Source organism: Eleutherodactylus coqui, chromosome 4 (assembly GCF_035609145.1).
Source record: "Eleutherodactylus coqui strain aEleCoq1 chromosome 4, aEleCoq1.hap1, whole genome shotgun sequence".
NCBI lineage: Eukaryota > Metazoa > Chordata > Amphibia > Anura > Eleutherodactylidae > Eleutherodactylus > Eleutherodactylus coqui.
This window is the reverse complement of record NC_089840.1, coordinates 264,659,268-264,680,922: the sequence shown is the minus strand read 5'-3', so window position 1 is coordinate 264,680,922 and position 21,655 is coordinate 264,659,268. Positions and strand designations below refer to the sequence as shown.

Here is a 21,655-nt window from a genome sequence, read left to right as displayed (position 1 = left end):
AGTATCCCCTGCAGACGCTCCACAGCAAATCTGCTCCGTGTGGACATACCCTAAATTGACATGCTGCGGACTTAAAATTTGCACCACATGGCAATTCTGCGTCGGTTTCGTGTAAGATTTCTTTTTTTTTTTTTTTTAAATCTCACCCATATTGCTTGTACTGTAAGTGCCACGCTCCGTGTAAACCTACCGTTGGGGTCCCGTATGTGCCCTTCTAGTCCATGGTATCAGAAGGCCATGGTTCATTTTCATCAGTGTGATGTAGCACATAAAAGTTTACATCCGATTAGTTTTTGAAGACTTTTTTGCATTTTTTTAAAATTGTTTTATCATTTTCCATCAGTGCAGAATCCCACATTCATCATAAACATCCCTGCACAGCCTCTCCCTTCAGTAAGTGCCATAAAGTTGTCTCTTCTCTCATCAGATGACCACTCCAGAGTTGTGCTGACAGCCGTTGATGGATCCGTATGCTCAGACTACATTAACGCCTCATACATAGATGTAAGAGCTCCCATCTGTTTGATACGCTGTGTTCTCTTCAGACTCTTCTCGTTTTCTCGGCACAGCTGACGCATTTCACAATGTTTGTTCCTTTCATTTCAGGGCTATAAAGAGAAGAATAAGTTTATAGCCGCACAAGGTAGGAAGGGGTTGTAGGATGATGATGCCTTGTGGCTCTGCTGCTATATCCCCATTCATTAAGGACCTGGCTTTGTGGCCCAGTCAGTTAAAGGGACAGTCCCATCTCGGACTTTTATGCCATACCCATAGTATATGCCATACGTCTGTTAGGTTCCCACCTCATGGGACCACACAGACAGTGTAGTTCAGCTGTTTCTGTCATTTCGGCCACCTTGTTCTCATCTCAGCCAATCATAGTAGAGATAGGAATACCCCTTTAAAGTGATAATGTATGATTAGGCAAAAAAGAATCCATGGATCGTGCCTGTTGTTGTGGTCCAGGTTCATTTAATTGAATAATGCAATACCAGACATGGCCAAGAGGGGTACAATAAAAAGTAATGTTTATGGCATACTCTCCGTCTAGATTTGCTGCCTCTCCTTGCATGATGTGGTGGTTCTAGATGTGACCACAGCAGCATTTACTGGCAGCAGCAGCAATGTGTTGGGCTTACTGGCGCAGCAGTACAACATACCACATTTTTTAAAGGCCCAGAAACCCCTGTTAAAGGAATGTATCATCAGAAAATGACATAGTTAAAGGGTTTTCTGTCCTTTTTTTTTTTTTTCTTCAACTGATGACCTATCCCCACGGATGGGTCCTCAATAGATGGGGGTTTAAAGCTTGGGGTCCTTTTCCATCAGCGGATTCTTGAGCCCGTTGGCCAGCACAGACGTGATCAGCAGACGGGGAGGAAGTGGAATTGCCGGCTTCACTCCCAATGTGCTTCTACCGCACTTCCAGCTTTTTTTTAGGCAGGACTGGATGTGACATCCTGACCAGGAGAGAAACGGGAAATATAGGAGAAGCGCGGCGCTCTAATGGATTTCAATGGAGGGAGAGAAATCGGCGCTCCCACACCCTGTGCTTATGATCAGCTGATGGACAGGGGCCCCGAGTGGCGGACCCCTGTCCTTCAATTACTGATAAGATGGAATCAAATGGAGTATAATTGAAGCTCAGAGAATCCCAATGCAGCGGTACTGACATGGCCGATAGCGATTTGTAGCTAGCATTCTTGGCCGCACACCGACACCCTGTCCATCTGCTCTGCAGTGCATGAGACCCCACACATTGCCAGTCCTTTTCTCACTCAAATAGGACCTGTTTCAGTATTTCCATCTCGCACTACCAGTGTGACAAGAAAATCACCCGTATAAATGAATCCATTGGAAATAATGATTATCACAAAGCATGAGTTCGGTGTGCCGCGCAATCATACAGAACTTGCAAGTTTTTTTATGCCCCTGTATATAGGGCCTAAAATCGGTGCAACTGTTTTTGTCCGTTTTGCTGCTCCTCCGACATAACGGGAAAAATGATAAACACAAGCCGTACTGTAGCTCACTTGTCAGTTTTGCCAAATAGACTGAGACACAATGAGCAGAGTCATCTCATTATTATTAGGCGGTGCAGGATTTGAAGGGACTTTGCAAGACTAAAAGGTGACATCAGTGGAATATGACTCCCGGCAACCCCGTTGTACTGAATAGGCCATCGTGCTACATTGCTTCCCTTTCATTGTTTACCAGGCACAATGCTGTACAGCGGTAGTGGTTGTTCCTGGTATTGCAGCTCACTCCCATTCACTGGAATGGAACTAAGTTGCAGTACGTTGTAATACCAGGCACAGCTGCTGTTTAATAAAGGGGATACAACGCTCATTGGGTCATTGGGGCACCGTTGCCTATCGATGGTCTATGGGAAGGATATCCACTACATTATGGTGTCGTGCCGCTATGTGGGATCCCATAGGGTTGGAATAGCACTCTATACCAGTCAAATGAAAGTTGTTAGTCGTACAGTTCTCATGTCTCTTCTACCGCAGGTCCCAAGCAAGAGACATTGAACGACTACTGGAGAATGATCTGGGAGCAGAAGTCTGCCACCATAGTCATGCTCACCAACCTGAAGGAGCGGAAAGAGGTGAGTGTGCTCGGATTCTTATCACGTCCTTCTCTCTGGCGTGTGTTCAGTTTTGTTGCACAATGATGTGACAAAGTTCAAGAGTTCTAATAGAAGGTGAGGCCTCCGATAAGGAAGCGCTGCTGTAAGGAGAGGCAATAGTGACGTGCGGCTTCCTGTCCTCCTTGGCTCGTCTAGTGTTCCCAGCTGCGCTGAATACATCTCCCTGGTAACTTCTCTGAAGTCACGTGATGTACGGTGCTAAGCCTGAATGTTGTATATACCGAAATTATGGCTGATGCCAGGATTGAAGACCTCCATCTATGGAATCTTCGAATCAGCACTTCAGCAATGTGGAGAGTTCAGTCAGGAGGTTTAGTTGTGACTTAGAATTTCACCTCTTTCTTCATCTTTTTATTTTCTTATTGCTCTAATCACTCAAATCCAGTGACTTAAAGGGGCTGTGCCAATATCACCACCCCTTGTTGTGCTTTAGCAGAGTGTTAAGGCAGCAGAATGCTCTCGCTCATGACCTGAAGGTTGTGGGTTCAATCCCCGCTTGGTTCAGGTAGCCGGCTCAAGTTTGACTCGGCCTTTCATCCTTCCGAGGTCGGTAAAATGAGTACCCAGCTTGGGGGGGGGGGGGGGGGGTAATAATTTAAATGAAAGCTCTGCGGAATAAGTTGGCGCTATACAAGATTTATTTATTTACCCTAATTGGGCATATGAACGTCACAGAGGAGGGTCCCCTATATAGAACTCCCTTCTATGGCGACAATGGAGAGCCAATCTGTAAGAGCAGCTCACATTCGGGTAGAGTTTCAACTGCCTTTGTATTCCAGGATAGTCATTCATCTGAATGGCTGGTCTGTAATACATTTTCCCTTCAGCGTCTGCAAGGCAAATGCCCAACTGGCTACGGCTTCTCGTAGCTAGACCTACTGTTTGCTGGCAGGAAGTTGTACCAGCGAGGGGGTGGGGGGTGTACTTAGGGGGGTACTTGGTTATGGTGCCCATAGGACAGGGAATATGGAGTCTGGGGGTGTAATATTTATACTTGCCTGGCTCCTCTTTCCCTCACGGTCACCCTTGGAGGTCAGTGCTCAGTCTGTCACTGCATGCACACACTCTGTTCTCCATTGGTACTGACAGAAAAGTTGTGTCAACTTCTAGAAGTGACAGTGTGGAAGCAGGGAGCCTGGGAAGTATAAGAAATACGTCCTTGGACTCCACATTCCCTATCCTATAAGCACCATAGCTTAGTTCATGGTGGTTATTGGATGTGACAGGTTCTCTTTAAAGAAGACTTTTCACAGGATGGAATCAGCAGGACGGGTCTTCTAAGGTCCAACTCTTGGCACTCTGCGTGTGGGTGGTTCCCACTGCTCACTCTCAATAAGTGATGTTGGGCTGTCAATCAAGTTTGATGACCTCCAATGAGAGTGAGCGGTGTGGACACAACTTGACATATTGACAGTGCCGGTAACCGGTCCTAAGTAGAGTCCAAGGGAGACAAGGCCATTCAGCCAGCCCCTCTGGTTCTATCCTGTGAGAGGTCCTCGTAGAATACTAATTCAGCAAAATTCTATATGACTCAATACTCGCTCTCCATTTTCATCTCGCTGTACAGGATAAATGTAACCAGTACTGGCCCGACCAAGGCTGCTGGATCTACGGAAACATCAGAGTGTCAGTAGAAGATGTCATCGTCCTGGTGGACTACACCATCCGCAAGTTCTGCATACAACCTGTAAGTCTTTCATCCTAACTTTACTGTTGCTTTCGTGACTTTTGTTGGCAAACGCCATTGTTTTTTGTAGTTATCTAGAAAGCAATGATTAATCCAGACATTGGTTCGTACAGGTTCATGATGGCTGCAAAGCCCCCAGGCTGGTAACGCAGTTACACTTCACCAGCTGGCCCGACTTTGGAGTGCCCTTCACTCCCATTGGTATGCTTAAATTCCTCAAGAAGGTCAAATCTGTCAACCCTGCACACGCCGGACCCATCGTTGTTCACTGCAGGTAGGAACTGGCTGATGGTGGTCCTCCAGTGCCATCACTATAATTACATGCTGTACCCTATCCTACTATATGTAGTCTTATCTTCTCCATGAAGATGAGCAGTCGCCTCTCCTAACATGTCACTTTTACTAAATGCACTCCTTAACAAGAAAAATAATGCACCTAGAAGGAGCTGTTGGAATCAAATGATGAACTGTATATAAGTGATTACAATATTAGACTGAAAGGATAGGTTTATTGGGGAAGCTGTACAATACAATGGAGGCTCTAGTACCCCGTATCACCTGGATACATGCTGAGATACGGTTGGGCATGAAGGCATACAGACTCCATATGGTATCCCACAGAACATTTGCCCATAGGTGTTGCAACTGAGTCTTTAGATCCTGCATATTCATAGGCCGCCAAAGCTGATGTTCCATAAATGCTCGATCAGCGATAAATCTGCCGACCAGGCAGGCCAAGGAAGTGTGGCAACCTGGCGGAGGTGGAGAGCACTAAGGGGTTTTCCACAACTATACTATTGATGAGCTGTCCCTACGTAAGGTCCTCAATAGTTGATCAGTAGGGGCCCGCTACTTAAGATCCCCGCCGATCAGCTGATTTGAAAAGGCTACAGCACTTGGGTGAAGGCTGTGACTTCTTCTCAGGCCTGTGATGTCACGTTCATTGATCACATGGCCTGAGAGCCGCTCAGTCCAATTCAGGTGGATGGGACTGAGCTGCAATATCGGAAACAGACACTATTTAATGTACAGCACTGTGTCTAGTATGGACTGAAGTGACAGCAGCGCCACTGTAGCTTTAGTTAGCTGATCAGAGGGGATCCCGAGTGGCAGACCCCAGCCAATCCACTATAGATGACCTATTCTGAGGTCATTTTGCCTTAGCATTATAAGTAATGAAAGCTGCACTGTGATTGGTTGCTATGGGCAACAAAGGCAAATTTCCTTTTAGACAGCTTCCATAAGAGTGTGGTGCCGGGCTGCTTCTTCATGGCCCACGCTGTGTTATGACTATATGTGATCTATAACTTGGCACTAAAGGGAGTTTCCTGATCTTCTTGCTATATAACAAGGAAACTCCAAATATAATATCTAGAGAAAGAGCAACACCTGCTGGTCAGGAGAAGGAATGCAGTCAGAGGTTAGGCAGCTGTAACCCATTAGATGACGTTCGGATAGTAGCAAGAAGCTCAAGGTTGGAACTCTTACTAAAACCATGGTAACCAATGGGGCAGTTTTCGTGACGCTCTTCTGTAGAATCAAGGATTATTGCCAAGTACAATACAATGTGTGAGCGTCACACGGATGAGACGTTCCCATTGTGTGCGTCCTGTACAGGATGGAGGCGCAATTATTTCAAAGGACCATTGATTCTAAAGTCCTGTACGTGTGACGGATGAGGCTTAAGTACATTGCATATGGTAGAAGTAGAATAGACATGGGCTACAGGAGCTACAAGCGGATACCGAGCAGAAAGAACTTACAGACTGCAGGGGAGGGGAAGGAGACAGGAAGTGAGGGTACAAGGGGTAGGTACTCGTGCAACTTGTCTCCACCAGAAGTCTGGGTGGAGACCTACAGATGCACTGTATCCACCCTGTTTACGCCCCCCCCCCCCCCCCCCAGGTCCTGATTGGCTGCCTGGAGGGTTAGGGTTAGGGTTAGGGGTCAGGTTGCGCTGACAGCAGTAGCTGAGGTTTTCCATGCCAGCAGGGTTAGGGTGGGTTAAAGGAGTAGCTGTGGCAGTGGTTTGCAATGGGTGGAGGGTTAGTGTTAGGCGTGCTTGTAGAAATTGCCCTCCCTGCTGCTGTCACTCACCACTCCACTGCTGTCACTGACAGTCTCCCTGGCGCTGTGCTCCAGTCCTCCACTGCTATCATACACCACCCCCGCCGCTGTCCCGTGTGCCATTGCACCTCCTGCGATGACAGTGTCCCCGGCGATGTGATCCGGTGCTCCTGCAGCACCGCTGTCATCACCATACCTGCATGGATGTAGGCTGGTATCCCCTTTGTGCTCCTGGGTCGCCTCTCACTGGACTCCACCAGGTCTCAGCCACTGCGCTGTTGTCCGCACACTCCCCTGTTCAAAGGGATTGCCAGCGGAAGCAGGGTCCGAACAGTGACAGCAACGGGGTATGGAAGGAAAATTTGCAGCAACTATGACAGCAGCAGGGGGAGATGGGAGTCGAGACCTGGAGATTGGCTGTCGCCGCTGCCCTATCAGCAGCTGTGGGCATCACCTGCATCTCAACCCACCTCACTCATGTCTCCACCCCTAGCTTCCAGTGGAGACAAGATGCACCAGTCCCCAATGGGTACCGTAGGTTGTAGGCTTGTCTGAAGTGCTAGGTGTTTTTGAAGGTGGTGGAGAGTCTGATGTGTTGCGGTAGTAAGTTTCAGAGTATAGGAGAAATCCTGGAGAAGATTGTGTGAGGAACAAAGTTGGCGTGTGAGGACTAGAAACTATATGGTGGTGGTGGGGAATGGGGATATGGTCAGAAATGTATATAGGAGATTACATGGTGGGAGAAATGGGGATATCAAGTTAGATGTATGGAGGGAACAGGTTGTATATAGGAGATTGTGTGGGAGGTATCAGGATATTAGGTCAGAGCTGTATGGGGGGAATACATGTGGGGAGGTATTGGGATATGAGGTCAAATGTATGAGGGGACAGGTTGTGTATAGATTACATGTGGAGAGGTATCAGGATATGAGGTCAGATGTATGGAGGGACAGGTTGTGTATAGATTACATGTGGAGAGGTGTCAGATGTATGGAGGGACAGGTTGTGTATGGCTTTGTATGTTGATGATCTCTTGACTGGATTCTGTTGACAGTGGGTAATCAGTAAAGGGATTGGCAGAGAGGAGGGGTAGGAAGTAATGGGGGAGAGGTGGATTAGCCAGCTAGATGTTAGATGGGTGGTAGGGGAGAAGGATGTTGTAGTAGTCTAGAGGGGAAACAATGAGGGCATACACTAGTATTTTTGTTGATTCAAAGTTGAGGAAAGAGCAAATCGGAGATGTTTTTGAGCTGGATGTGGCAGGAAGTGGTGAGGGCTTGTATGTGCGGCTTGAAGAAGAGGGCAGAATCAAACGGTACCCCAAGACAGCAGACTTGTGAGACCGAGGAAAGTATGGAGCCATTGATTGTGATTGAGAAGTCTGGTGGGGTTTGAGTGAGGCGGGGAAGATGAAGAGTTCAGTTTTCTCCATGTTCAGTTTTGGCTAGTTGGAAGAGGAGGATATGGCCGATAGACACTTTGGGATTCTTGATAGCAGAGAGGTAACATCTGGGGCACGGGGGTAGACTTGTATCATCAGCATAAAGATGGTACTGAAAGTCAGATATTGATGGACAGGACTCGCCCAATTCTAGGATTCATCCTGAGTGTTATGTATGGGAGCAGATTATCCAACATTATTCATTCTTGCAAATGTTTACTAAAACGGACACACCGAGAGCTTTAGAAAAGGCTGGAAGTTAAAGGGGTTGTCCAACATGTTCTCCATGCTATAAAATACTGTCCTCTACTCGCCTCTCCCTGCATCTCCAGCACCCCAGCTCCATCTTCCCTGTCCTGTCTGTTTACCAGCTGCAGCAGCCTATCACAGACTTCAGTGCTTGAGTGCTGAGGTCTGTGATTGGCTGCAGCAGCTTGTGATGTCCTGTAGACAGTTTGCTGCAGCCGTAAACATGAGACCACAGATAAGACCTGGTGGTGCGTGAGATGGTGAGTAAATGACTTAGTCATTATTTTATAGCATGACCTGTCACTGCCAGCCACAGTGTTTCAGAAAAAAACCCGCAGAGGTTCAGGCTGCGTGCCGGTCCCCGGGTTCAGGCTGCGTGCCGGTCCCCGGGTTCAGGCTGCGTGCCGGTCCCCGGGTTCAGGCTGCGTGCCGGTCCCCGGGTTCAGGCTGCGTGCCGGTCCCCGGGTTCAGGCTGCGTGCCGGTCCCCGGGTTCAGGCTGCGTGCCGGTCCCCGGGTTCAGGCTGCGTGCCGGTCCCCGGGTTCAGGCTGCGTGCCGGTCCCCGGGTTCAGGCTGCGTGCCGGTCCCCGGGTTCAGGCTGCGTGCCGGTCCCCGGGTTCAGGCTGCGTGCCGGTCCCCGGGTTCAGGCTGCGTGCCGGTCCCTTTAAGGTGAGACAATCTGTTGCGGAAAGTTATCGCAGTCAATTTAGACATTGCTACATCTGTAGGCAGTGCAGTGATAATAAAAAGCAGAGAGTCCTTTGATGGACAGTGATGCTGAAGAAGGGTCATGGGCGTAATCCGGAATCTATCACTGTTGCGTAATACATGCTTGTGTTCAGATATGACAGGCGGTATGTTTTACGAGTAACATATGCAGGAGGAAGCTAAAAACATGATGCGTATCTGACAATTCCTCACACAAGGGGTTAAAAGAAGTTACCGTACTTTACAATATTGCGCAAACCCAAAATGTAGCGGCTGATAACGAGTAATACGCCACCTAGTGGCTTAAAATGAGTAATGCACTGCTTCATCACATTCAAATGGATTGTATGAGATGCGTGAGAGAATGAAAGGACTTTAATGAACGTGGAGCTAGTAGGAGCACGAAGGTCTTTCACGGCCCCCCGGACGGCTACCCCACTGCATGGCAAATGTAATTAAGTAAGGAATTCTTTCTCATTGAACTAACTTTTTAATACAGGGTGAGGCAAAGGTCTGGCTACACCCATTTAACTGGTGTAGCAGTGACAAAACTGACTTCTAATTTTCTCATTCTTACACCAGTTAAATGGATGTGTCAATTCAATGTACAGGGTGAGGCAAAAGTGTGGACTCACCTGTGCTGTTCTCTACGTTTTAGTGCCGGTGTTGGACGGACGGGCACATTCATAGTGATCGACGCGATCATCGACATGATGAACGAAGAAAAGAAGGTTGACGTTTTCGATTTTGTTTTGAAAATCCGCGGTCAACGGCCCCAAATGATTCAAACTGATGTAAGCGGAATGGGTAACAGTACGGGTGTGACTAGTGTGGTGCTACTATACTATTATACTGTATATCAGTGGTCCCTAACATGTGACTCTGTAGCTGTTGCAAAACTACCATTCTCATGTCCTGGCAGCCGCGTTGGAGTCCACTGCTGTATAGAATGACTTTTAGGCCGTGTATAGTCCATTAACCCCTTGAGTGGCACGCCCGGAAATTTTCCGGACGAGCTCCACTGCCGATAGTGATATAGCCCGGAAGATTTCCGGGCTATGTATCACTATGGGAGCTGCAGAGCACAATGCCACAAGCTGTGACATTGTGCTCTGCCTGAACAGACCCAGAGAGAACAAAGCAAGGGCTTTGAACAACAGAAGCAGAAGATATTGCCGATATGCCGGCAATCTCCTGCTTTGTTTATAGGTTGCTATAGAGACCATCGGCTTGTCAGAAGCAAGCTGACGGTCTCTGTGGCAGGGAGAGCTGGTGCTTGGCTGTCAGGGGACAGCCAGGCACCAGCTCTTACAGCAGAAATCAGAGAAAACCTCTGATCTCTGCTGTTAACCCTTTATATGTTGCTGTCTATGTATGTATGCTAGGGCATATGCAGGTTATATTGGTGCCTCCTATGTTACCCTCAATGCAGAAAGCAACTGTAAAGAGACCCTCATCCTGGAAGATGGCTGCCATCCATACACTACATGGACGTCCATTGATTTAATTGGGTGCCATGTTATTCCTTTGCTCTTCCCTGGAGAAGTACTTTGTTACTCTAGATGTCCTAAAGGCCACTTTGGGGAAACTCTTCATTGTTTCTTGGTGTATGTAAGACACAAGTGGCTACTGGAAAAGATAATCTATTTACCAATCGCTTTATTGACGAGAGCTGCTCTAGTCTGGTCCTCCATGATCCGCGCTGTCTAGCCAATCTTACAGTGTGCAGAGCAGAAGTCTTTCTTTACTGACTTCTATGAAAGCTGCAATGTTAGTCTCCTATAGAGTTGTCACATTATTATGACCACCAGCTAATATCCAGAATAACCGCCATGTGCTGCATGGACAGAAGATAGACCGCCTGGAAGTGACTCAGTAAGGTGCAGGTAGGTGGTCTTGGGTGCTGGAGCCATGCTGACTGCATGGATCCATAGAGCTCACAAGATGATTAAGGTGGTCCACAGATGTTAAATTGGGTTAAAGTCTGGGGAATTAGGGGGTAGAGAAGCACTTGGAAGTCTTGGTCGTGCTCTTCCAATGTCGGACATTTCTAGCCATGTGACATGTTGCATTGTCTTGCTGGCAGATCCCATCTGCCCCAGGGAAGACAATCAGCATATTTGGGTATATGTTATCTGCAAGGATGGATTTGTAACCAGATTGGTTCAAAGTGCCTTTTACATGGATGAGCGGCCCAGAGAATGTCACAAAAAACTTCCCAGACTTCATCTGTTCAATGGAGCAGAAAGTGTGACTTATCAGAGAAGACAGCCCTTTACTAATCAGCGGTGGTCCAATCAGTCCATAATGATGTGACTCAACTGTGTAGAAATGAAGAGAGAAAGTGACTTCCAGAATGCTGTAGAAGGCGGCTCGGTGCAGCGCAGATCACGTGGGGCAATACAAGATCAGTGTGGTGCGGCTCTAATCAATAATATGGTTTGGAAGTATAATAATGGACACTTTATGTTAATCGCTCCCCAGGAAAAGAGCCCTATTGTTCTCTATGGGTGCATATGATGCCCAATGCCAGCGCAAATACTAGTGTAGCAGTTGTCTTTCACACATGTTGCTGGGAAACACGTTAATGAACGAAAACAACTTTTTAGTCTTTTTTTCCTGGTTGAGTTCTTTTGCGCACATAACATATGCTGTCCTTACGCAGGTGTACGTAAAATCCAGCTATATGCAATCATGCACAGGGAAAGCTGAAGGGATATGCAACTGCAATGCTGCAATGTCTACACAGCATTTTAGGCGTATGCCCGCGTGCACAAGCCCTCAGACAGGGAACCATAATGTTTGTCTTTATCCAGCTAGGACGCTGTGTGAGCCTTGTTTATTATTATGGGAGAAGATGAGGTTTTTGTTACCATTTTCTTATCCTTTTCTCTTTTTACTGCATTTTTAATAGGCTGGCTTTTTATTTACTTTTGAACCCGTTCACTGTGTGGTGTAAGTGCTAGGTTATCATTCTATGGGAGATAGAAGAAAAAAAAAAACTTATATATGTATTTCATTAAATTTTTTTTTTGCATGTCCATTTTTGGATAAATGTGACTTTTTAATCATTGTTCACTGTGAGGTCTTGGAGCTGAGGCGTAAAGAAGAAAACATAAAAGTGTGTGTGTGTGTGTGTGTGTGTGTGTGTGTGTGTGTGTGTGTGATTATATCTCAGCTCCAAGAACTCACAAAAAGTCACATTCATCTGAAAATGGACATGCAAAAAATGCAATCATTGGCAAAAGCAGTTGGAGGAAAGAAAAAACACACATACTATAACATTTGGTATCGCTGGAGTCCTAGTGACCCCCAGAACATCATATCACTTATACCACGCGGTCTACGGCATGCAAAAAGCAAAGAATAAAAATATATATATATATATTTTTTTTTATTTTTTTTTGGGGGGGGGGGGGTTAGATTTTATTACTTTGGAAGAACAAAAGTTTTTTTTCATAGAAAATAATTTTGTTTGCATCACCGTGTTTAGAGAGTCATAACCTTTTTTTTTTTTTTTTCCATCTATGGAGCTGTAGGAGGTCTTGAATTAGGGCATAAATAACATCATTTTATAGTCCCCACTGTTATGAATTTGTCAATACTGAATTTGTGTGGGGTGTTTTTTTTTTTTTTTTTTCCAATGATGGTGTTTTATTGGAGATAATGGCGCATTTGGACTTATTTTGGGAGGGGGGGGGGGTGCAGGCTTTGCGTCTAACTTATTTTAGTATATATATATATTTTTTTTTTTCTTTTACCAGTTGGTCATCCCATAAGGGGACTTTAAAATGCGATCCTTTTGCTCACTTAGATAATACACTGTACTACATGTGAGCTGCAGGGAGTTATCAGACATTGTCAGTTCATCACTGGCATTAGAGCCTGTTACTGCGAGTACGACAGTGGCATCTGAAGGGTTAAATCACTAGGATCAGAGCTAAGCTTCATCCCGGTGATCGCAGCAGGACCGTGGCTGAGTTACAGCTGAGATCCAACTCTGATTACTCGGGGTTCAGCTTCTGAACTCCCTAGTAACCGATGCCATTCATGTACGACCCAATGTGGAAACTACTGGCCTGCTGTGCCGTACGTGTACAGCGCTTGTTGGGAATGGGTTAAAAATGTCTGACATGTCATAGTGATGATCAGTGGGGTTCGGGTGCCAAGACTACCCCCGATGGCTAAAAGCACTAAACTGAGCACTATGCCTTTTCGGCTGTCATTGCTACTATTGTAGGGGCTCCTTTACCTTCTATGAACCCCGTTCACCACTTCAAGCTGAGATGGAACCAGCTGAACGGGTAGAGTTCTCAGATGAGTGCTTCTGCCTACTTGTTTTAGCAATTGGCGGAGATCTCCGCACTCAGACGCCCACTGATCAAAACCTCTGACAAGTCACTGTGACCTATCAAGTTTGTAAAAAGCTTTTAGTTCCGCTTTTAGACCTCCTGATTGTGCTGCAGCTTTCCAGTAGATGATAGTTGTTACTGTTTTGCTCCATTATTCTGCTGTTGATGTGTCTGCTGTCATCCTTCCAGATGCAGTATTCCTTCATCTACCAAGCCTTACTAGAATACTACCTCTATGGTGACACAGAACTTGATGTGGCCTCATTAGAAAAGCATCTCCAGACATTGTACAGTCCGGCACCGCACTTTGAGAAAGTTGGTCTGGAACAAGAGTTTAAAGTAAGTCGCCTGATATGAGGGAGGATTTGAAGTGGCTGCCAATAGGGGTTTCTCATTCAGCTTCGCTGCAATCCATTGTTTGTTGGGTACAGAACTTCTGTGGTAGTAAGGACACAGACACATTACCATTACAGAGGGATGAGATATCTTCACAGGTAACTCCCATACACTCCAACTCAAAGGCAGCAGGCTGACAGGTCTGCAGACACTGTGATAAATATATCTACAGTCTCTGCCTCTCCTGGTGTGTGTGTGTGTGTGTGTGTGTGTGTGTGTGTACTAACCATTTAGCCAGAATGTCTCTGAACACCTGAATCATGCTGGGAAAGCATAGGGGTGGGCATTCAGATACTGCCTCCCTGCTAATTGGACCACAGACAGTGCAATGCATCATGTGAAGGGAAAGGAAGTACCGGACAGTGAACTACTAGCAGAATGCTAGGCTTGCTACATGCTCCTGCCTGAAAGTAGATTGCGAACGGAACAGAAAAATGGGGAAGACCACCTGAAGAAAATCAGACCAAACAGGTACAAATGTCAGCAAATAAAAGGAAAGCAGAATCTGGTGTATCAGTCCTATGTTTGGATAGGTGATAAGTTAGGGGGCCTGAAGGTTGCGAGTTCAATCCCTGCTTGGTTCAGGTAGCTGGCTCAAGGTTGACTCAGCCTTCCATCCTTCAGAGGTCGAAAAAATGATTACCCAGCTTGCTGGGAGGTAATAAATAAATTACCTGATAGTGCCCCCCCCCCCACCCCCCCCCCCCCCACCCCCGATTATTTTTGTAGGATATCCCCTTTAAATGTGGTGAGATCAGCTGACAATCTGATGGTCTTGCACATAGGATTAACAGATATTACTAACATGAGCTGCATCTGCTGGTGGTCTGCAGATAAATATCTCAGATCTTTGGCCACATGGTCGCTGGATCTAAAATATTCTGTTCACTTCCTGCCTATATAAATAAAATCTGTTCACGGTTATGGGTGCCCACGTATCCATCGATCTCTGTAACCTGTCATTGGCTGCAGCAGTCTGACATCCTGGACACAGGCTGCTTACATCAGGGAGGAGACCTGAAGTCACTGGCGGGGGAGCAGGAAGAGGTGAGAATAAGTTGGACAATTTGTTTAATGCCTTTATCACACACACACGGTTATATAGGTCCTAACTGCACATGCCCCTTCATGTGTCTGTGTTTTGTGGACTTACAAGAATCCTCCGCCTGGCTCTACCTCCTTCCCTCTGTTGCATTGAGGAACTGCTGTCAACCTATCAGCACCCCTGTAACAGTCACTTAATCCTGCTAATGTAGTTAAGCTATTAGCTAGGTTCTGCTGTTGTATTTGTTATGAACCTAGTGGTCTTGTGCTAATTTATCTCATGAGCTTGGTTCTGGTGCTGTATTTATGTTATCACTTGGTACTTGGGTTGTATTTACGGAATGTTATGATCTTGATTCTGGTATTGTATCAATGTAATGAGGTTGGATTAAGCAGTATTTATGTTCTGAGTTTTTGGTTCTGGTGCCGTATTTGTTATAAGCTGGGTTCTGGGGCTGTATTTACAGTATGTTCTGGTATTGTATCTATGTACTGAGGTTAGCTCGTGTGTTATGAGCTTAGTTCTGGTGCGGTATGTATTTTACGAGCTTGGTTCTGGTACAATATTTTTTTATCAGTTAGGTTCTGGTACTGTATTTATTTATGTACTGAGCTTGATCCTTGCACTAGGTTATGAGCTTGGTTCTGGTACAGTATTCACTGAGCTATTCTGGTGTGGGTCTGTTGCTATCTAGCTGCTTTCTGCACAAGCAGAGTATAAGCAGGCTGCTTATCAGCGCAATATACAGTGTCATTTTTATAAAATTCTACCCAGGGTGCCATCTAAGCTAAGGCTGGCACAGAGTCTAAATGGGGTATATGGAACGGGGTTGTCCCGATCAGACCATCCCTTTAACGGTTACTGTACAATCCTTAGCATACGACAAGGGGTGCAGTCATCATATCTACTCTGCACCAAGACACTGTATACATGTAGATATTGATGCCCATATTTCATGCCATCTGCATCCAGTTGCGTTGACTTCCATAGTATTACTGTATCATGTGACCTCACAGGGTTGCCAGGTATTTTTCCATTGTGTGCACTAAGTTTTATGTAGACTCCGGCCAATAAAGGTTCAGCCGATGCCAACTGGAAGCGGCTCCGCCACATTGTAAAGAGGAGCATTGTGCCAGCTGTATAATACTGAGCGTGAAAATGTGAGACCGTGGGCGGGCGCAGAGCTCACGGAGAATGTGCGAAGTGTGGGCAGCTCTGTCGTGACGGTAAACTTGTTTCCATGACGATAAAACTTAGAAGATTGTATTATAGGGGTGTTCTTAGTTGGGTACGGACGGTAAAATGTCTTCATAATACAGTCACTTCATATTGAAATTGTATGGGGGGGGTGGGGGTCACATGTATTTTACGTATACCAGACACATCCCAACTTAAAGACACGTAGCCAGAAGTTCCTGATCCTCGATGCAAAATCTTCAACAGCATATTATTATATGGTTGCAGGGGGTGGGTATTACAACTATAACCCTGCTACCATTAAAATGAATTAAGATGCAGCACCTCACACAAGCTGGGAGCAAGTGTGGCGCTGTTTCACAAACAAAGGCAGCCATCTTCTAATCCTGTACAACTATCTTCACCACTTTCCCTCTGTGATGTGTATATACATCTCAGAGGAGCAGGTTGTGTATGAAGCGGGCTCAGGAGGAGGTGAGCCAACAGGGACTAGCAGTTTTAAAGAGCTGACTCTGATCAGAGCAGTTAGAGGTCAGGACTGACTGTGTAAGCGGTCTATCTGTTGAAGGGGGTGGGGGGGGGAGAGGGAGAGGGGTCTACAATTTACAATGCGATTTGTGGGGTGCCAATGATTGCCATAGTAGCCCTGGGCCTAGTGAAGGCTGCCATGTATTTAACCATATTAAGCTATAACAATACACTGTGATACTGAAGTTTAAGTACCATGGGGGACTAAAGCAAATGGTCAGCCCGACCAGTTACTCGGAAAAAGCGGTGCTCGAGTGAAAAAAAACCCCAAACAGAGTACGCTCATCTCTAATGGTAGCTTAACCCTTTGCAATCCAATTTTGGATTCAGGGTTTCCTAGGTGGCTTTCTCTTTCTGCCATTATAGAATGGCGCCATCTGCTGGCTAGAGCCAGTACTGCAGTATGGGGCATGCTGGCGAGGCCCCCGACAACAGAGCAGCCAGTAATATACAGTAAGAATACCCTGCCGGGAGTCTTCCAACATCGGAGCTGTACAGCCTTCAATCAGAATGTCTTCAGACGTCAGACAGTGGATTGGAAAGGGTTAAGAGTTAGAAAAAAAATCTGAGATTTAACCCTTTAACACTCCAGGATGTACATTTACTTCTTGAAGGTTCGGGGTTTGTATGGAGGGGAATCGAGTCGTGAACCTGCTTCATACAATGCAGTTTCTTATGCAGCATCTGAGGAGCGGGCCCCAACCTAGGAGACAGCGTGGGTAGAGTAGTTCACTTGTCACGGTGGCTCTACTGTCTCCCACCCAGGGACACGCCCAAGGGGTGTGGGCAGGCAATATTAAATAAGGAAACCCACAAGTGGATTACCTGAGTCCTTGTCACTCGTGACACCACCGTTCCTTCCTCCACAGTGATCTCTCCGGGGAATAAATAAGAGTCCACACACTGGGTAGAATTCAGAAGGCCAAACCAGGAAGGTCGGTAAAGCCGTTTACTGAGAAACTTGAAATAACAATTCACAACATCTTCTTTACATTCATCGGCAAAAATAGTGAGTGTTCAGAACACATGAAGCAACAGGGGAGAAACAGGGTGACTTACAAAGACCTAGTTATCTGTGGTTCCCTGGTCCCGGACACCGACTCTTGAGAAAGTCCACCAACACTCTACTGGTCCACTCTCACGGAACTTTGCAACCTTTTCACCTCACACCACACGGCGGGCAAACTACACTTGTACTCCATCAAAAGAGGGGGAAGGAGAAGAAGGGGTTCATGGCATTAATGGGGTATCTCTTCTTATACTTAGACTAAAGGCATCTGAGTACAGGCCCAGTCCTAGCTCATTCTCAAACTCTCACTAGCTACTGACTCCTCTCTCCACAAACTAAACTCAACAACCTTCAAGCACCTTGCATCCACATATATAAAACAAGGTCACATGACATACAAATATACTTTTCCAGACATAATACCTGAAAGCGCTGCGGAATAAGTTGGCGCTATACAAATACCAAGATTTATCTATTTTATAACCCAGACTGTAACTTATTTAGTGCTGCAAAAGTGTAATACACATCATATTCGTACACAGACAGTGGGAAAACACAGAAATACAATACAACACAACATAGACCATCCAGAAACTTCAGAACACATGTGCACATCAACTTCTGTACACTACAGTTACTGCCAGTACTGGTGTATCTTGTCTCCACCAGAAATATGGGTGGAGACCTGCACAGTGACGGGTAACCTCATTACTGCCCTGTTAACGCCCCCCTCGGCTTCCAACTTCGTCTGCGCTCCGCTTCTGTGCTGCAGCCGACCGGGCTGTCACTGTCCTCCCCGCTGCGGTAACGCGCTAACAGCTCTGCCCACCTACTGCTGTCGCTTTTGATTCCCGCTGTGATCCTCCATGATGCCGGTGTCTCTCTCCATGGTGCACACCCCACTGCCGACACTCTCCTCCCCACTGTAGCGGTGCTCACCGCAGCTTCTCCCCGCCGGCTCGGCAGCTGGAAGTCAGAGGGCACGTGAGCTGCCAGGGCCATGTCACGGGGGGATGCCCTGTGTGTGTTTCTCAGCCTCTCGGCAGCAGCTGAATACTCCCTCCTCCCCTGTCAGTGTCTCAGCAGCAGCAGGGACCCCATTGATCACTGTTACAGCAGGGCCGCCTGCTGCTGTTTGACGGCGGGGGGGACATGGATGCTCGGAGCAGGGAGTCGGGCTACGAACAGTCTGGAGAGGTGTGTGTGCGCCAGCCAATCCCCAGCTCTGGCCATCACCTAGCCCTAACTTCTAACTCCGGACTCCAACCCATGTCTCCACCTAGTCTTCTGGTGACAAGATATACCAGTAGCCTTACAGCCGACACATTTTTGCAAACCCTCTAAATGCTCGATTGATGTTTGGAGGTCCTGAACAGCCCCACACAATGAGATCACAGGGTGCCGTACAGTTGTCATGGCAGCCGAGGGCCTTCTGAAAGCCCCCAGGGTTGCCACCTAAGATTGCCTGTCAAGCCACACCTTTTTAAAATCTGTGTGTCCTTAAACAGGAGTTGCGAGGGTTTCAAGTTGGGAAGATCATTTGTAAGAACCCTGTATAGACGGGAAACCTAAATCTATAAAACCTCAGGAGCTTTAGGGACCTCATCATTATACACCAGACGGTCAGGGTCACTGGCCGGAAATTCAATAAAGTTGTATTTATCATACAGTGTATCTTTGTTAGGCGATGGCAAAGTGAGGCAGCATTCTTGCTCAAAACAGTCTTTACTTGAAACTTGGCAACATCAGTCTGTTATGTAATAAAAAAACATTCATGAACATAACATTTCCTTTTGTGGGGGAACCCATCATACCCATACATGTTGTTACACATCCACGAATTACCAAATAGTGAAATAATAAATTGAAACCATAAAAGACTTAAAAAAAAAAATGTATACAGCAAGACCATATAGTATACCATAAGACCAACTGTAAAGGCGCAAGAGAAAAATAGATGTCAACCAGACATGCTAACATTCAACGGGCTAGAAAATGTAAAATGAACATTACGTACAGTAAAGCTTCATACTATACACATAATACAATGTCACATCCAATAATAGGGATAGCTCTGAGGTAGCCACTTGTGGACTGGCAATAATAGATGTTGGGAAGATGGTACTAGCCATCATGCCAAACTCTTGAGTGATTTTTAATTGCTCAGATATATATATATATATATATATATATATATATATATATATATATATATATATATATATATATATATATATATATATATATATATATATATATATAATTTTTTTTTTTTTTTTTTTTACTGGGTTTAGGATATTAATTCCCTGCTTTGGTTAGTGTGAACTGTGTCTCAATGTTCCTTGAGGAGAACAGATTTGGCAGTTACCAGGCTTTGTGTGCCTTTGTTTAATGGGCAAAGCACCCATGAAATCTGCATTTCCAATCTCCTCTCCTTCATTAAAACACCCTTTGCCAATTTGCTTTTGAAGTCATTAAAGGGGTTGTGCTGAGTTAGTTATTTGCTATCCTCAGGATAAGGAATAACTTTGGGGGTTCGAGCACCGGGACCCCCACCGATCCAAAGAACGGGGATCCAGTTGGTCTTCAAGTGAATAGAGTTGAGTTTGTGCATGTATGCCGCCGCCTCATTCACTTCAATGACAGCACCGTAGGTTACTGAGTTTTTAAGCACTATGGCCATTTCCAGTGCTGTCATTGAAGTGAATAGAGCAGCGGCACACCTGTATGACTTCCGCTCCATTCACTCAGGGAGCGACCGGACCTCCATTCTTGATTGGTAGGGGACCCAACAATTGGCCATCCAACCAATCCTAAAATTGGTTACACTGTTTGTCTATATATGACTGAGATAACAATCAGAACACATTTCTCAATGCACATATTCGGGGAGCTCCAAAGGGTTCACTTACTTTTTCTTCCAACTGTACATTGATTTTCTTTTTACTTTACTTGCAGAAACTAACAAATGTCCGGATAATGAAAGAGAACATGAGGACGGGGAACCTGCCGGCCAACATGAAGAAAGCCCGAGTCATCCAGATTATCCCATGTAAGTTCCAATGTAATTGCGTCAACAGAACATCTTCACCGTGTAGTGCAATTTTTCTGAAGTAGGGTGTTAATTTAGGCGCAAGATTATATTTTAAAAGGTTTATATGTGGAATATCAGATTATATGACAGGAATAGTTAAACTGAAAGTAATGGCCTTTCTGGTTTTTGGTGGAGTCAACTTTTTGTCCTGGGCTCAGAGACTGTATGAGAGTGGTGGTGCCGCCAACGACCTAATGATGAGCATGATGGAGGACACAGATTTTGGCTGTGACCATTTGAAACCTAAAATTATGAAATCAATTAACATATTGAGGAACGTATGATCCAAACTATAGGTTCAAGATCCACCATTAACACTACACAACCTTCTACCAAGACAGGGAGAAAACTTAAGTTAAACTTGACCTGGTGATCCAGGGGAAGGGAAATCTTCCCCAACTTTCGGCAGGAAATACATTTGCAAAAACCCTACCTCTTAAATTGGTGTCCAGTTGGGATGACCATAATCCTATGGGGATCACTTCCGATGGTCCAGGATGCTGACCCATTATCAATTATGTTGTTTCCTCCCCCAGAAGAAAAAGTTAAATGTTGCTCAGCGGTCATTTACATTAAAGGGGTTGTACCGGGATCACAAGTTATCCCCTCAGTGACATCAGAACGAATGGAGCGCTGAGCGAACATGAGCAATCGGCGCTCAATTCACATCAATGGGGTCAACAAAAATACCCAAGTGTGTGCCAATTGGCGCTATTGGCAGTCCCAGTGAGTGGAGCAACTGCGCAATCAGAGCATCATTCAGACGTCTCCTCAAAGCGGTGGGTGCAGTAAGCCCAGAGTGAGGAAGACGGGAGACACGGGACCGCTGTTCTCAGAATCTGTAGTGGTCTCAGCAGTGAGACTCACATTGATCATCCAATAGTACATCCCCTTTAATATTGGTGCCTTGTCTAAATGGATCAGAGTGCTGTGTTGAGCAGTTGCAGTCAGAAGTAATATTTGGTGGAGTAGCTAAATGGGTTTCAAAAATGGCAATCAGACTTACACCCAAAGGCACATGTGCGACATAAGACGGCAGTCTTATAAACGGCACATGGTGGGTGCCCTGTTCCAGTTTTTGCATTGAGACGTTAGTAGTCATACTTTTTTTTTTTAATTTTTTTTAATGCGGCACCAAAAATGATCTTTTGTGTAAACAGCGATGCGCTGTTCAGTAGTATACTTGTGCCATGGAAAGGGAGCTGAACAAGCCTCCATCTACATTCAAGT

The 21,655-nt window shown here is 45.8% G+C and overlaps 1 protein-coding gene across 1 annotated transcript in view; it reads left to right on the top strand.

Moving 5' to 3' along the window:
* Positions 1 to 21,655, top strand: part of PTPRE (protein tyrosine phosphatase receptor type E) — a 189,013-nt gene that overhangs the window by 152,279 nt on the left and 15,079 nt on the right. The window contains exons 7-14 of the mRNA XM_066601224.1: positions 428 to 504; positions 607 to 643; positions 2,514 to 2,611; positions 4,221 to 4,340; positions 4,454 to 4,614; positions 9,463 to 9,598; positions 13,346 to 13,495; positions 20,290 to 20,383. Of these exons, the coding sequence (XP_066457321.1) occupies positions 428 to 504; positions 607 to 643; positions 2,514 to 2,611; positions 4,221 to 4,340; positions 4,454 to 4,614; positions 9,463 to 9,598; positions 13,346 to 13,495; positions 20,290 to 20,383 (873 nt within the window). The remainder of the gene's footprint in view (positions 1 to 427; positions 505 to 606; positions 644 to 2,513; positions 2,612 to 4,220; positions 4,341 to 4,453; positions 4,615 to 9,462; positions 9,599 to 13,345; positions 13,496 to 20,289; positions 20,384 to 21,655) is intronic.